We start from the raw sequence: 18,494 nt of genomic DNA, 5'->3' as shown, positions 1-18,494 counted from the left end.
GGACTGGTGAAACCGGATGGCAACACCAGGCTCCAATCTAAATTTGGCCTGGTGTTGCCATCTGGTTTCACCAAGACACACAAACAATATTTATTCTCACTTAAATGTGGACGTTCTAATTGCAACATCTGTGTCTGTTCGGACACTGGTTTTCTATATATTACTAGTGGGGAAATGAGTCACTGCTACCTCTAGTGGTCAAGTGTCCATCACCGATGAGATCAAGGAAGGTTGAAATCACATGATCTGGTGGTCTCGGCACTGGAGTTGGTGGGGAGTTATCTCCCCACTAGCAATATAAACAAGCATACATTTTGCACCAAAAGCCTGTATGAGAGTTTCTCTCATGATATCTACCTCAGTAAAGTTTGTTTTTACAGAACATCCACATTTAAGTGGGAATATATATTGTCATTAAGTGTAATGCATTAGTGTTTTGTTTTGTTCCCTTTTTTTTTGTATGTGTTTTTCTCAGACAAAAGGATTTATTTCGAATATATTCTCAGTTTTATATCCTACCCTGTGAAAAGGCTTTCGTTAAAATAACAAAAGTATATGTATGTTTCTTATGATAAAAGGTCCTTCAACTTTGGAATACAATAGAATATATTAAATGTGTCTATCCATAGGCTATATCTGTAAAAGCCAACATTTATTTATTGTGTATGAAATATAATTATTAATAAAACAATAACATGAGAAATCGATACTTATAATGTAAAAGATCAATATTTTATGATTATTGCTTATCTTTTATCTGTTTCAATCATTAGACTGTGGCCATGTTGGGGCTCCACCTTGAAAAAATTTTAGTCAAACGAATCAACATCTGTACTTACTTTTTGTTAAGCCTCGTACTTATTCTATCAGTCTCTTTTGTCGAACTGCTAAGTTATGGGGACATAAACACACCAACACTGATTGTCAAACAGTACTGGAGTATACACAAATATACAAAGAGCTTTTTTTCATTTTCTGTGCACCACATCCACTCACATGGCTTTGGTCAGCTTATGGCTTTAGAAGAAGACACTAATCCAAAGTGCCACGCAATGATACTGAACCCGGAACCATGTGGTTGGGAAGCAAGTTTCTTACCACACTATCATGCTGTGTCTATGTTGTTATTTTTCTTTTAATAATGGCTTAGTTAAAGCAGAAAGGGCACTACCCTTTACCCTTTCTTCGGGGTCTCCAAGATCAAGGTGGGTGATAAGGAAACAGTTATCCTTAGACTGAAGACCTAACCCAGATGCTTTTAACAGAGTAGACTCCACTAAAGGCGCCCTTATATCAGTAACAATATAAACAAGAGCACTCAGAGAGTGCAAACCTCTGCCAAGGCAACACCAGTGTCCTCTAAAGGATTAGCCAGAATTGATTTTTAAAATGAGAATATCTGAAATAAACTCAACTGCTCTCACAAACAAGGATACTAAAAATGAACCCGACCACTCTCAAAAATTAAGTAAAAAATGGAAAATAAACCAGAATCCTTGTCCTGTACCAGATTGACCCCAAAATCTAATCAGTTCGTGCCAGTCATGAGGTCAAACATCCTTGAAAGTTTCATCCAAATCCATCCAGTGGTTCTTGAGATATCTTGTCCACGGACAAACAAACAAACAAACACGACCGAAAACAACACCCTCACCTTTGCTAAGGCAGAAGTAATAACAATAGATTAAATAATGATACGATGTTGTAAAATATACAAATATCTATCTTATTTATTTTAGTTATTGAACTGCATCCATACTGGGACACTGTTTTGAATGGTTCAGTTGATAAAATTGACTTGATATTTATTTTTCATTTGGTACTTAATCTATCAGTCTCTCTCTTTTTTTTTGTTTTTTTTTTGTTGAAGTGCTAAGTTACAAGGGTGTAAACAAACCAGCTCTGCTTGTCAAGTGATCAGAAAAACAAAAATGCATGCAATGCACACATACATATATATAATGAGCTTCTTTCAGTTTTCTTCTACAAAAATTGTTCTCAAGGCGTTGGTCAGTCTAGACCTACAACAAAAGAAACTTGCTCAAGGCACCACCCAACATGACTGAATTCAAAGCTACATGATTGGGAAACGAACTACGCCGATTATTTTATGGGAAAATGTATTTATACTTATTGTGAAAATCATTATGATAATCATTCTATGTCTGCTTTATATGCTGACATGGCTTGAAAGGAACATCACAATCCCTATCAGTCCTTATTGGGAATTACTGTCCTAAATGGGGCATTCATTCCATTTATAAAATATAATTATAGATACCAGAGGAAAAAAATAAAAAATGTAAACTGACATTTTAATTAACTTTTTTTTTCTTTAAGCATAGAACATTAGAATAATTATAATAGTCTGTAACCAACAAAAAAATGTATATCTTATGAAAAAAAAAGTTGGACTTATGGGCTTTCAGTGTTGCATAAGGCCTTGCAGCTGTTGGTTCTCTACTCTTAGGCTAGATCATTAGCTTCTTCATTAAAGTTATGTAAAACTGATGCAAATGACCTCTTGTATTGAATTCTAAGAACTATTTAACTCTTTTAACAATGAACCAAATTATATTAGAATGTGTCAAATATTTCATTTACTGTTTTTGACTAAAATTCTTTCATTTGTATATATGTTATTTTCCCATTCACTTCTGTATGTTTTGTCTACCTAAATAGACAGTGAAGACTATTTCAATTTCTCCTGCTAATAGAATTGGTGATGTTTTAAAAACACTTTCAGAAAAATTCATTTTCATTATCATTTGGAAATGAATAAATAAATATATAATCATGACAACTGCTTGGTAAATTTTGGGAAGCATTGAATTTTTGAAGGATGCAAAGTCCTAACAGCCAAGAACCAACACGGGTAGTATTTTCCATGTTATGACAATTCTGAGTATTCAAAATGGTTCAGAAAGTCAACTTTAGTTGTCTAGTTGTCCATTGTTGCTTAACCTTATGTTAGGTCATCTGATAGAGCAGACAGACCTATGAATGAAGGCCATTCTTGCTAAGACCATATCATCTTTTTCTTGCCTGGAATAACGTACTTATTTTAGCTATTGAACTGCATCCATGCTGGGACACTGTTTTGAATGGTTCAGTTGATAAAATTGACTTGATATTTATTTTTCATTTGGTACTTAATCTATCAGTCTCTCTTTTTTTTTTTTTTTGTGAAGTGCTAAGTTACAAGGGTGTAAACAAACCAGCTCTGCTTGTCGAGTGATCAGAAAAACAAAAATGCATGCAATGCGTACATGCATATATATATGAGCTTCTTTCAGTTTTCTTCTACAAAAATTATTGTTTACTCTTTTTTTACTCTTTTACTTGTTTCAGTCATTTGACTGTGGCCATGCTGGAGCACCACCTTTAGTCGAGCAAATCGACCCCAGGACTTATTCTTTGGAAGCCCAGTACTTATTCTATCACTCTTTTGCCGAACCGCTAAGTTATGGGGACGTAAACACACCAACATCCGTTGTCAAGCAGTGTTGGGGGACAAACACAGACACACAAACATATATATATATATACATATATATATATATATATATATATATATATATATATATATACACGACGGGCTTCTTTCAGTTTCCGTCTACCAAATCCACTCACAAGGCTTTGGTCGGCCCGAGGCTATAGTAGAAGACACTTGCCCAAGGTGCCACGCAGTGGGACTGAACCCAGAATCATGTGGTTGGTAAGGAAGCTACTTACCACACAGCCACTCCCGTGCCTAGGTAACTTTTTTTAAAACCACTGTGGATAAATGCCAGCAATGACCTTCTAAGGCTCTCCAATATTTTAATTTCTAAACAGAAACAATCGGGTACAGGGAGTGGGGTTGCAAAAATTCATAATTTCTTAAATTTTCTTTTTTTATAGCATATAAATGTATTTATGGGGAAAAAATATTGAAAAACATCAATATATGTGGGAGTGATAAAGAAATGAGGAGGGTTATCTTTGGATGTGCTAGAAATAACAGCCAAATCTCCCTTAAATCACTTTTCCCTCTGAAAATATTAATTTTTTTTTTTTTTAACGAAAATGTTCTTCCCAAGGTTTTGAAGTGCCAAAAAAATGAGCCAAAATAGGTCCAGAGTGGGATGATGAGGGAGATGGGGTGTAAAAAAAAAAGAAGAGTTTTCAAAACTTTTTTTCATACAAAGATGAAAATATTATCAAGTGGCTAGCAGACAACCGCCTGGAGGGTGGTCTTTCTGCTAGCCTTATTAATGGAAGCAGTGTTCTATTTGCTGTCTTTTATTAAATCTTCTGCCAACACTGCAAGATAAAACATTCATGTGTTACACTATGCTCATGTAATAGCCAACTGTCTCTCTCCTGTGTGTGGTACCACTTTACAACTATGTGAACTGGGCAATTTGAGTGTTTAGTGTTTCTGTCATACACACAATATAGCATAGGTAACAAGAACGGAATTGAACCACTGAAGGATGTAGTAAATCAACATGCTAGAAATAGCAGCCAAATTCCTCACCAATCATACTCTGCTGTCTTCAGATAGGAGGACACATTAGATAATATAGTCCTAGTTACACAATGTCTGGGATAAAAGATGTAATTGTCATGTCTGAAGTTGTCAATGGCCGTAAATTTACTTGGTCAGGACTAACTAGAGGCTAAACTACAGTAGCAGCATAAGAATTTGAATTGTCAACAATTCAGCCAGTAGGCTGACACATTAAAGACTTGACTAGCTTTATTGAGTCACAAAGAGAAAAGGGAGGGGGTGCTAGCTCAGCTGGTGGTCTTCAAGAGATCAATAGATTTTTTTATTTTCATATATATTGATTTATCTTATTAGAATAATTGGGGCAGTGGTGCTAACCCAATGGTTAGAAAGCTAGATTAGATTATTTTTATCTAGTTTCACCTTCCTATTTAACTTCTTTCATCATTCATACCCCTTCCTCTTCACATCACCCAGCAATATTCTCAGTTTTACCTATTCATAATGTAGCCTCATCCTTTGTGGTGATTGTTGTTGTTAAGGCAACAAGGGTCAGAATTGTGACCATACCAGGTGAAATGCTTAATAGCATCTCTACTGACTTTATGTAAAGAGTTCAAATACTGCTGATGTTGACTTTACCTTGGGGTTGATGTAATCATCCTTGGAGTTGATGTAATTGACTCACACCTTCCCCTAAAAAATTGCTGGCCCTGTACCAAAATTTGAAACCATTATTATTATTATTATTTTTGTTATTATTATTATCTTAAGGTGGTGAGCTGGTAGAATCATTAGCACGCCGGGTAAGATGCTTAGCTGCATTTCATCCATCTTTATGTTCTGAGTTCAAATTCCGCCGAGATCGACTTTGCCTTACATGCTTTTGGAATCAATAAATTAAGTACCAGTTACACACTGGGGGTGATGTAGTCGATTATCTCCCTTCCCCAAATTTCAGGCCTTCTGCCTATAGTAAGCATTTGGGATTTGGTGCTAGTTGATTGATTGATTGATTATTGTCTTTTGGGTGAAATTGAGATGAGCTGAAAAGCTGATTGGGGAATCAATAACCAACAAATAGGTGTCTACATATATATATTGATGCAGCTGTTTTATACTCATACACAAACACACATTGGAGACAATTTAGTAACAACTGATAGGTGTGTATACTTATATACATACATCTGTTATGTTATATATATATGTGTAATATATATATACATATATATATATATATATATATATATATATATATCAATATTATATATATATATATATATATCAATATTATATATATATATATATATATATATATATATATATATATATCAATATTATATATATATATATATATATTGATATATAAGGTAAGATCCAGGGATCCAAATTTAGAAAGTTTGTAAAAGCTTCAAGCAGTCCATGGCAGGTATAGAAAATAAAACAGACAGTGTACAATCAGAAACAATAACAATTTATTGGTGTCGATGGTTGCACACTTTTTCCCATATTAAAGTTACAAGGAAATTCGATAAGTTGTAAATTTCTGCACAGCTCATGGTTAGCAACTAGAATTGCTATGAATAAAAATCAAAATTGATTGAGTGGAATGTATAAAATCCAGGCTACACATGTTTCTTTGCTATCCCAGTTAAATATTTATGGCAACCATTCTTTCCCTTTAACAACAGTAGCTATTTGCTTGCACCTCCTCTCTCTTTCTTCCCCCTCTCCTTTTCTTCATTCTTGTCAACCTTAGACAACTCCCACATATTTGGCTTCATCCTTCCCCTTCTTATTTCTTGACCGTTTTATTTCTTCAAACATTTGTCTTTTTATTCTGTTCTTATGGCTTCACTATTCATTTTAACTTACATCTACAGTGAGTTAACCTGGAAATTCCAAGCGACAATATTAGCTTCATGTAATTAAGGTATTCTTGGCCTGATGATTAACTAAGTTGAGTACCCCTCATTGAGTAATTATTACATTCATTAGAGAAGCAGCTAGCTAAAAAAAGCATATGTAGTCTGGATTTCATCCATTCCACTCCCTCAGTTTGGATTTATACATATATAAAGTAAGAGAGATCAGCCATTCACTCAGAAAAGTTTTGAAATAAGTGTCAATAGAAACTTTATTATAATTATTTAACTCTGAGGATTGTTGCATACTGAGGTGCTCACCTCTAATTCTGGAAGGAACATGTGGAACGGTAGACCCGGGAAGACATGGGATGAGGTTGTGAAATATGATCTTTGGATGTTGAGTCTCACAGAAGCAATGACCAAGTGATCGCGACTTCTGTCAAATTACTGTGCTTGAGAACACACGTCAAGCTATGTAAAATCATGGTCGTGGCCTAGTACTGGTAACATGTGCTGGTGACATGTAAGAGGCACTCATGCAGGTGACAAGTAAAAGGCACCTGTGCCAGTGACACATAAAAAGTTTCCAATGCACTCTGGGCAATGATTGGCATTAGGAAGGACATCCAGCCATAGAAACCAAGCGAAAACAGATTGGCGCTAGTTTAGCTCTCCATCTTACCATCTCCAGTCAAACCTTCTAACTCTTACCAGTATGGAAAATGGATGTTAAATGATGATGGTGATGATGATGATGATGACTTCTACTGTGTTCTCAGTTAACGTCTACTGTTTTTATGCATACAAAAGGCACTCATTTTAAACTATATATATATATATATATACACAAACACATATACTTATTTATATATATATATATATATATACAAACGTATATACTTATATATATATATACATATATATACAAACACATATATACATATATATATATATATATATATATATATATATATATGTATATATGTGTTTGTATATATATAGCATGACCGTTGCCAGTACCGCCTGACTGGCCTTGTAGGGTTTTCGAGCGAGATCATTGCCAGTGCCCCTGGACTGGCTCTTGTGCGGGTGGCACATAAAAGACACCATTTCGAGCGTGGCCGTTTTCGTGCGGGTGACACGTAAAAGCACCCACTACACTCTCTGAGTGGTTGGCGTTAGGAAAGGCATCCAGCTGTAGAAACTCTGCCAAATTAGATTGGAGCCTGGTGTAGCCATCCGGTTGCACCAGTCCTCAGTCAAATCGTCCAACCCATGCTAGCATGGAAAGCGGACGTTAAACGATGATAATGATGATGATGATATATGTTTGTATATATATATATATATATATATATATATAAATAAGTATATGTGTTTGTGTGTGTGTGTATATATATATATATATATATATATATATATATATACACAAACACATATACTTATATATATATATATATATATATATATACAAACATATATACTTATATATATACATATATATACAAACACATATATACATATATATATATATATATATATATATATATATATATATAATGTTACAATTACACACACATACACTTTCTCAAACACGTATATTCTATACACATATATACCATGTATGTATGTGTATATACGTATGTATATTTGTACACATTTGTATACACACACACACACACACACACACACACACACACACACACATACATACATATTCAGCTGTCTATGTTGTCATTCAGGTTTATTAGTTTATATTGTACCAAATTACACACAGATGGACTTGTGGCGGTCTTACACACAGAATATATCTAAATATCCCTTTTGTGTATCAGACTTTTATACAACTTTAATTTTCTCCACTCTTTAACTAACTAAACCTGTTTCCTTCGTTTTGTTGATGTTGTTCTTGTTGTCGTCACTTGTTTTATTTTAAATCACAAAAGACCTTGATGTTTTGTCTGTTTAGAAACTTTTTTCTGACTACAGACAATTAAAGAGAACTTGATTTCATTTTTAAAATGTGTACCCATCCCCACCCATTCTCTCTCTCTCTTTCCCTCTTTCTATATATATATATATATATAAACACACACACATACACACACACACATATACAGTTTGTGTGTATATGTATGCTTATATATGTATGTATGTGTGATGAGTGCACATATGTGGGTGTATACCTAATGAAAATCAAGCTATACATATATTTATACCAAAGAATTCATTATAAAACCTTATGTATGTAAGTGCAATTGCTCTAGATGTAGGCCTATGGAAAGTATATACACACACACACACACACACACTAACATTTCTCTCTATTTCAAAAGGTGTGTAGGTGAATTTTAGTTTCACCCCATGTTAACACCATCAACTACTACCACCACCACTACTGTTGTTAATCTAACTCAATAAAATCATGTTGATAACCATGTGACCTGGGGGAGGAAAAAGAAAAAAAAATATGGTATGTTCTATACACATTGTAAATAACATCTATGATTGAACTACCCAAGCATTATGTGACAGATTTATACACCTACCTACTTACATTCATATATATACATATTCAATACAATACATATACACACCTAGTTTTGCCTAAACAGTCATTCTTACGTTAAAATTTTTGGTCAAACTTCAACATTTAAAGTGGTTTCCTCATACATTTGTTCCTGTATTGTAGTAGTAGTAGTAGTAGTAGTAGTAGTAGTAGTAGTAGCAGTAGTAGCAGTAGTAATAGTAGTAGTGGTTTTAGTAATGTTCGTCATAATCTAGTTTGTATTTCACTTTATGATCCATTTCTACGTGAAGTCGCTCATTTACTGAGCAGCAATGAGGAACCGTTCTCAATCACAGTTAGTACTTAACAGCAGTACTGATGCTTTTACCGAATATTCATGGATAACATCTAAGATTGGCTTCTACAAGCCATATACGATTGATCTTCTATTAATGAGAGGTAAATTTTATGTATTTTATTGCCTTCGTTATTTAGTATTCTTTATATCAATGGTTCTCAACTGGGGTCCATATGATCCTTGGGGTCCCAGAAAAGATTTTGCCACTAAAATTTATGTGGAATGAATTGGTCGTACTTCCACAATACACAAAATATTTTAACATTTTTTATACAATTCCAAATAATATTTAATTATAAAAATATAATAAGATCTTTTTTATCAAATGGCTATGGGGGGGGGGGTTCATCTGAATAAAATAGGAATCAAAGGAGTCTATAGGTAAAAAATGGTTGACAGCCACTCATTTATATAAAAAGTGTGTGCATTTGTATATATGTGTGAGTGCATATTTGACTGTGTGTGTGTTTATGTGTTTACATACATATCCACATGCACACATATACACACATGAAATATATATGGGTGTGTGTACATATGTATACATGCATGTAAGAAATGTAAATGTATGTGTATATATGTATGTGCATATATGTGTATATATTTGTGTGAGTGCATGTATGCAGATACACATGTCATTATTATTAATGTCATTTTTACAGCTACCTTTTTTAAGCTACCTTCAGTTATACTGGCTATTTTTGACAGAGCTTCATGGCTGGATTCCCTTCTTGATGTCAATTCTTCTAGTTGCTCCTTATGACCTAAAGGGTTACAGTATATCTATTTAAAAAAACAAGATACACATGCTATGTGTGTGTGTGTGTGTATGTGTATGTATATGTATGTGTGTGTGTGAGTGAGTATATATATGTGGGTGGGGTGTATGTCATATTTTTTTAGGCTCACTGATAACAAACCTGTAAGAAAGAGTATTCTCTATGACATTCTTATCTATTTCTGTTTCATTATTATATAGAATAATAAATAAGACCTGTTGAGGCAAGTGAAATCAAATTCAATGACAGCACCGCATGACTGGCATCCCGTGGAGCGCTAAGAGCACGATCCGAGCGGGATCGTTGCCAGGGCTGCTGACTGACCCCCATGCTGGTGGCACGTAAAAAGCACCATTCGAGCGTGATCGTTACCAGCGTCGCCTTACTGGCACTTGTGCTGGTGGTACGTGGACAACAACATTCGAGCGAGAGCATTGTTAATGCCGCTGCAGGTGACACATAAAAACACCATTTGAGTGTGGCCATTGCCAGTACCGCCTGACTGGCCCTCATGCCAGTGGCACGTAAAAGCACCCACTACACTCACTGAGTGGTTGGCGTTAGGAAGGGCATCCAGCTGTAGAAATGTTGCCAGATCAGATTGGAGCCTGTTGCAGCCATCTGGCTCACCAGTCCCCAGTCAAACCGTCCAACCCATGCCAGCATGGAAAGCGGACGTTAAATGATGATGATGATGAATAATGAAATACCTGCATTAGATTTGAACTCATGATCTTTGTACAGCCAGTCATTTATGTGAACTACTGGGCACATAGATAAATATAAATGAATATACAAATGATATTTTTGAGATTTCTTTTTCCAGCTGCTACACCATCAAAGGAATTTCTATGTGCTCACTTGGGGCAATTAGTGCATCATGTGAAGTATATATTTGTAGATAAGTAGTTAATATATAAGGTATATTTTCCAGCATACAAGTCAATGTAGTTATATAGTGTAAACGTGCAATTTTAACATTCAACTATCTTTCCAAATCCTTCTGTGCATTTGCTCTTTCAAGTTCTCTTGGTGTATAAGTTGCTCTACCTTTTTGGGCTGTAAATACTGGTCTGAAAAATTTGACTTGTATGCTGAAAAATATGGTATATGTGTGTGAGTGAGTATAATCATCCTGTTATGTCGGCTTTTCATGTTAGCATGGGTTGGACAGATTCCCCATCAGTTCTGATCGAGGCTTACTGCCCTCCTAGATGGTTCAGAGGACCATGTCTTGCTCACACATACCATTTTGATAAAGTTTTGATGCCCTCCGTAACACCAAACACTTTTTGAAGTGTCCTGGATATATTTTATGACACCAGCAATGGAAAGGTTGTTATGTCTTTGACAAGGCTAATAGGTCCTCTCTCTCTCTTTCTCTCTCTCTCTCTCTCTCTCTTTCTCTCTCTCTCTCTCTCTTTCTCTCTCTCTCTCTCTCTCTCTCTCTTCTCTCTCTCTCTCTCTCTCTCTCTCTCTCTCTCTCTCTCTATATATATATATATATATATATATATATATACACACACACACACAACTAAAGGTTACAAATCTCATTGAGGGATAGTAAAATCTTATGAAAGTACTGGTTAGTTACCTATACAAAGAATGTTGCATGGTTTATATATATTTATTTAAGTAAGCCAAGAAAATAGAGAGGTAATTAATAAATTATTATTTATTAATTAAAAAATTGACAAACATCCCTTACAGCTGTTTCAATTCAAGAAAATTAATTAATAAAATTTAAAATTATTTGAAAGTCAAATCTCATCAGAGATAGTTTAAGATATACAAAATAGGTGTTCAACACACAGCACAGTCTGGGAATCGAACTCACTACCTTGTGATTGTGAGCCTGATGTGCTAACCACTAAGCCATGCACCTTCACCAACTATTATAGCTTATAAAAGAACAGGCCTGATAGTTAATGTCCACATTACACCATTCTCTCAATGCAACAGCAGCATTAACCATTCCCTCATCGTTCAGATCCCTTGGTAGCACAATTTCCAATGACTTCTCAGTAGACAACATAATTCTGAACTGACTTAAAAGACCTCAGTAGCTTTTGGCTGGCTCAGAAAGAGGGTTTGCTAAATAAACATCTCAGTCTTCGTACCAAAGTCGTAGCTACTGGGCAGTTTGTATTTCCATTTGGTTCATTAATTCTCCAGAGAAAACTTGTAATTGGCAATCACTTAGCTGTGACACATTACATTCCCATTTTATTCCACTTTTTATGAAGTGTCACGATGGTCAGATTCTTGGACTCTTCAAGCATTTTTGTATTAGGAATCATACACTTATAAGATACTAGCAGAAATACCCGGCGTTGCCCGGGTTAAAGAGAATAATGAAATCTAAAAACGCCGTCTAGACTACGCATCATCTTTATATATAGAGATGTATATACACACGCGCACCCAAACACACGTATATATATGTATATCAATATAAATATATGAAAGTCAATGAAGTTTCGTAAAAGAAGGTGATCATGTACATACTTTCTTGCTGTTGTGATTATAACACCTCATTGTAAACTATATTCCTTGTTTTCCCTTGTGGAGCATATACAAATAGGTTTTTTTTTGCTGCCCACTCTTGAGCAGCCAACATACAGTTGTCCATGTGAGAAGCAGGGCTCTTCCAAGAGAAGACCAGCTACAGACAGTGCTTGACCCTGATATTTGTTTATGGACATGACAAAAGTCACACGAAGGGGGAACTGTAGTCTTCTGAATGTAAAAGGAATGTCTGCTCCTGATGGAGTAAGAGGAATTCTTGGACTAAAGACGTCATCCCCTTTTGCACATCCAGAAAGAATGGTAGCCTCGATAACGTGTGACATCATTTTCTAAATAATGCTCATCTGTTATGTTCTGGTTAAAATTTCATCAACATCAAAAATATATGAATTTTCATGGGAGTTATGGCCGTTATGCAAAGAATATAATTTCCAAATTTCATAAAGATCCATTCAGTACTTTTGACGTAGTTTTGGATAAGAAAACAAATGACTAATGTGTGTGTTTGTGTGCATGTGTATGTGTGTGTGATGGGTGTATATATGTATAGATATCTGTATGCATGTATATATGTATATATGTGTACATATTACATGTACATCTATATATATATATACATCTACACATATGTATACATATACATGTATGTATAGATCTATATATATATACATATACGTGTACATCTATATGTATACATATACATCTCTCTCTCTCTCTCTCTCTCTTTCTCTCTCTCATTCTCTCTTTCTCTCTCTCTTTCTCTCTTTCTCTCTCTCTCTCTCTCTGAAAGTATCTGTCATTACAGTATCGAAATGGTGTACATATACATGTATATGTATACATATACATCTCTCTGTCTCTCTCTTTCTCTCTCTGTGAAAGTATCTGTCACTACAGTATCGAAATGTGATTGTTTCAGTTAGTGGAATAGTTTCATTTTTAAAGTGAAAGTATTTGACATGAGTGTTTTTGTTTCACTTTTGACACGTAATACTTAAATAGTGGAGGAGATATTATGTTGCCGTGTGCTCGAACTCTACTAGAAGTTAATAATTTTTTTTGACTAAAACACAACTGGAACCCTAAGTAAGGCATGTGTAAAATTTGAATGAAATTGGTTGCGTAGTTCTCGAGTTTTAGGGATTCACACAGACAGACAGACAGACACACATTCTCATTTTTATATATATAGATTCCTAATAAGCATTTCATACATTTCTGGTGAAAATGTTCGAGTTGTCTTACACTGTCTGATGAGTGCTTCATGTTGCGCATTTGTAAAGAAATGTCATAATGTGTGTCTGTGTGTGTGTGTTTGTGTTTACATACATACTCACATGCATACATACACACATAAAATATATATGCATGTGTGTACATATGTATACATGCATGTAAGTATGTAAACATATGTGTATATATGTATGTGCATGTATGTGTATATATTTGTGTGAGTGCATGCATACATATTGTGGCCATATTCAAGCTTCCAACCTAGTAAAAGCCATACAAGCCCTTTCCATTCTATGCCAAATTTCATGCAAAATAAAACATAAAAGCGTGTGGTAAGTAGCTTGCTTACCAACCACATGGTTCTGGATTCAGTCCCACTGCGTGGCACCTTGAGCAAGTGTCTTCTACTATAGCCTCGGACCGTCCAAAGCCTTGTGAGTGGATTTGGTAGACGGAAAATGAAAGAAGCCCGTCGTATATATGTGTGTAGTGTGTATGTATATATATATATATATATATATATATATATATGTTTGTGTGTCTGTGCTTGTCCCCCCAACTTCGCTTGACAACCGATGCTGGTGTGTTTACGTCCCCATAACTTAGCAGTTCGGCAAAAAGAGACCGATAAAATAAGTACTAGGCTTCCAAAGAATAAGTCCTGGGGTCGATTTGCTCAACTAAAGATGGTGCCCCAGCATGGCCACAGTCAAATGACTGAAACAAGTAAAAGAGTAAAAGAGTAAGAGTATACTACCAAGGTAAATAAACTGATAAACCAGAGGCAGTTTTCTACCACATACAAAATGTAGAAACTATTGGAGTACCTCTCTGCTTTCAATCTTTGGGAAGGTATTTTTTGAAGGTTCTTCTGAAGACTTCTCCATCATGTATGTCCATCAAGCTTTCCAGAAAGTCAATGTCTATTTAGAGCAAGAAGAGTGGGCAAGCGAATGTTATTTTTACTATGAGAAGAAATGTGTTACAGGAGAAATGTGTTGAACTCTATATCCAGGGAGCATGAGTAGGGAGTTCATGTGAATGCAAAAGGAGAGGTGGAATGCAGTGAGTGGTGAAACCTGGGTATATAGTAGGGGGGATGACAGGATAGTAATGACACAGTTGGCAGGCAGTATGGGAGACAGGATTGGGCTGCAGGAATGGGGAGGGAGAGATAAACATAGTGCATGAAGAAGAGATGTGAGGAAGAGAAGAGATGTAGTTTGGTTTATTAGGGAGGATGTGTGGAAAACTTAGTGTTACATGTAGGTGAGACACACAATACTTCCAGAATTCAGTTTTGCTGAGGTGGCCAGGTTTTTTTCAAAAACCTCAAATTGCCAAACATCTTGGTCTATTGTCATCTCGATGAGGCCCAGTATGCATGGCACTTTGAGCAGCTGTCATCTGTTACAGTCCCAGGCAAACCAAATTCCTGTGAGTGGATTTGGTAGGCAGAAACTTAAAGAAGCTCATCAGATATGTGTGACTGCATGTAGGTTTATGTGCATTTCATGTGTGTGTTTCTGTGTTTACTTTTGCCCTTCTCCAAAACTGCTCAATTACAAGCAGTCATAGAATCGTCATTTCTACTGACAATAAATTGGCTGTTTACTTTGTTCTTTTGAAGATGTGTTGAATAAAAGATTCTTTACTTGAAAAACAAGCAAAAGTTAGCCACTGGAATGGTATCCTACCGTAAAACAATGCCTGTATAATATCTCTGTCTAACCCATGCTAGCATAGAAAAACTGACATAAAAAAAAATGATCATACATACACCTGCATGCGTGCATGCACACACACACACACACACACACACACACACACACACACACACACACACACACACACACACACACTAGCTGCAGTACACAACTTTGATGGATTTGTAGAAAGTATCAGAGAAAGTCACATCATCTATGATGGCCTTCTACTTGAAAAGATGTACCCCAATGTAAAATTCCAGTGATCTAGGTGCAAAACTAGCTTTATGTCTTGTAAAGTACATTCATTCACTTTTATTTCTTCAAGTATGGCTTAGGCACTGACATGGTTTCAGGCTGTCCCACTGCATGGCATCTTGAGCAAGTGTTTTCTATCATATTCTCAGAGCAACCAGGGCTTTGTGAGTGGGCTCTGTAGATAGAAACTGAAAGAAGCCTGCCATATTTGTGTGTGTGTGTGTGTGTGTGTGTGTGTGTGTGTGTGCGCGCATGCGTGCATGCACGTGTGTGTGTGTCTTTGTCTTGATATTGCACAATTGTTGTAAATGTGCGTCACCATCATGCAAATTGTGTTTGTTTGTTTCAAGTTTTCTGTGAAAAAGTCCAGCCATGGGAAAATATTACCTTGCTTGAAAACAGGTGAGGGTAGGTGACAAGGAGAACATCTGGCTGTAGAAAATCTACCTCAATAAGTTCTGTCTAACCCAAACATGGGAAAGCAGGCATCAGAATGATGGTGATGATGATTATCACACACACACACACACACACACACACACACACACACACACACACGTAGATAGATAGCTAGGTATGAATATATGAATATATAGTGAAACTAACCGTTTTCAGTATTTAAATGATTTGCATTTAAAACAAAAATATTCATTCTTTATTTCCCTCCCCAGTAACTCCCTCCCCTCTTCCCCCTGTCTCTCTCTCACTCTCTCTGTCACACACACACACACACACACACAAAATGAGAGAACAAAAGCTTCAACGTAATTTCTTGGATTTAAAACAGCTCACCTCATGTGACGATAACTGTAATAAGTTGCCTTGTTTTTCCATGCATGTCTCTTATATAAATATGCAGATTGAATTGTAAATGTAGACATCATTTGTACTTAACAGCTAATCATGGAGAATTGTTTTATTCTTTTTACTAGTTTTAGTCATTAGACTGTCACCATGCTGGAGTAACGCCTTCACTATTCTAAAATAGAACTCAACAAAGCAAGGAATTTAAGAATGTATGCTACAAAACAATGCATTTAGAATAAAGCGAGCTAAGAATATAAAATAGTTTCGGAGAAATAATGCTAAAAAAGATGTCAGATTTTTTCTTTTTTTATTCTTGTGTAGGTTAACCTTTTTGATACCAACCTGGCTGAAACTGCCTCTGACTCTGTAGTACAAATGTCTTGTTTTCAAAAATTTTGAATTAAAATCTTCGACCAAACCTTAGTCACAATTTAGGTTCCTAACACTAGCTTAAGGATAACTAAGTTATTTTACTCAATTCTTTGTTATATTTAAAATTAATTGAAAGAAACACAGAGCATCTCAAAAGAAATACAGTAACAAAAGGGTTAATGGACAATATTCGGAAAAGTCACATAGCTAGTGACTTCCTGCTTAAAAAATTATGCTTCTATGCAATTTGATGCAAACCAAAGACTAAAGCAAGTGAGTCTCTCAACAATATATATATATTTAAGTAAGAAGACAAGTGGGCTGAGGTTCACAACAGCTGTTTCAGACACGTTTTTATTGATGAACAAATCAATTACATCATGAAAAAGACATTTTTCTGGGTTTTTTTATTTTTCAGGGGAATAAAAATTTAAATCCAAAATTTAACATTTAAGATCTGGCTCATAATGAATATTTTTTTTTTTTTTTTTTCTGTATAAACATTAATATATGCATGAGTGTCCATGTATACTGTTGATACATAGATATGCTACTCTCGACCCTAACTTGGTGTACTTATTATTAAAATGCCTCAATTCAATTGGATCCTGCAAATGATGATGATGATATATCTATATATATAAAAATGAGAATGTCTCTCTGTCTGTCTGTCTGTGTGAATCCCTAAAACTCGAGAACTACGCAACCAATTTCATTCAAATTTTACACATGCCTTACAGTTGTGTTTTAGTCAAAAAATTTTTTTAACTTTTTGCAGAGTTCGAGCACACGGCAACATAATATCTTCACTATTTAAGTATTACGTGTCAAAAGTGAAACAAAAACACTCAGGTCAAATACTTTCACTTTAAAAATGAAACTATTCCACTAACTGAAACAATCACATTTCGAAACTGTAATGACAGATACTTTCACAGAGAGAGAAAGAGAGAGACAGAAAGACAGAGAGAGAGACAGAAAGACAGAGAGAGAGACAGAAAGACAGAGAGAGAGACAGAAAGAGAGAGAGAGAGATGTATATATATACATATAGATGTATATGTACACCATTTCGATACTGTAATGACAGATACTTTCAGAGAGAGAGAAAGAGAGAGAGAGATGTATATGTATACATATAGATGTATATGTATACATATAGATGTATATGTACACGTATATGTATAGATAGAGAGAGAGAAAGAGAGAGAGATAGATGTATATGTATACATATAGATGTATATGTACACGTATATGTATATATATATATATATATATATAGATAGATAGATAGATCTATATGCATACATGTTTATGTATACATATGTGTAGATGTATATATATATATATATAGATGTACATGTAATATGTACACATATATACATATATACATGCATACAGATATCTATACATATATACACCCATCACACACACATACACATGCACACAAACACACACATTAGTCATTTGTTTTCTTATCCAAAACTACGTCAAAAGTACTGAATGGATCTTTATGAAATTTGGAAATTATATTCTTTGCATAACGGCCATAACGCCCATGAAAATTCATATAT

At 35.1% G+C, this 18,494-nt stretch overlaps 1 protein-coding gene across 2 annotated transcripts in view; it reads left to right on the top strand.

Annotated features, from left to right (window-relative positions):
- LOC106880706 (uncharacterized) overlaps positions 1-18,494 on the top strand; it is a 151,153-nt gene that overhangs the window by 117,337 nt on the left and 15,322 nt on the right. The window contains exon 1 of one of the 2 annotated variants that reach the window (XM_014930781.3): positions 9,087-9,334. The exons of the other annotated variant lie outside the window; for it this stretch is intronic. Coding sequence (XP_014786267.2) covers positions 9,208-9,334 — 127 coding nt within the window. The 5' untranslated portion in view covers positions 9,087-9,207. Of the gene's footprint in view, positions 1-9,086; positions 9,335-18,494 lie in introns of those variants that run through there. 2 annotated transcript variants of the gene reach the window in all.

This window comes from Octopus bimaculoides, chromosome 7 (assembly GCF_046866305.1).
Source record: "Octopus bimaculoides isolate indiv1 chromosome 7, ASM4686630v1, whole genome shotgun sequence".
NCBI classification, from domain to species: Eukaryota; Metazoa; Mollusca; class Cephalopoda; order Octopoda; family Octopodidae; genus Octopus; species Octopus bimaculoides.
Note: the sequence above shows the minus strand (reverse complement) of the source record. Positions and strands in the feature narration are given on the sequence as shown.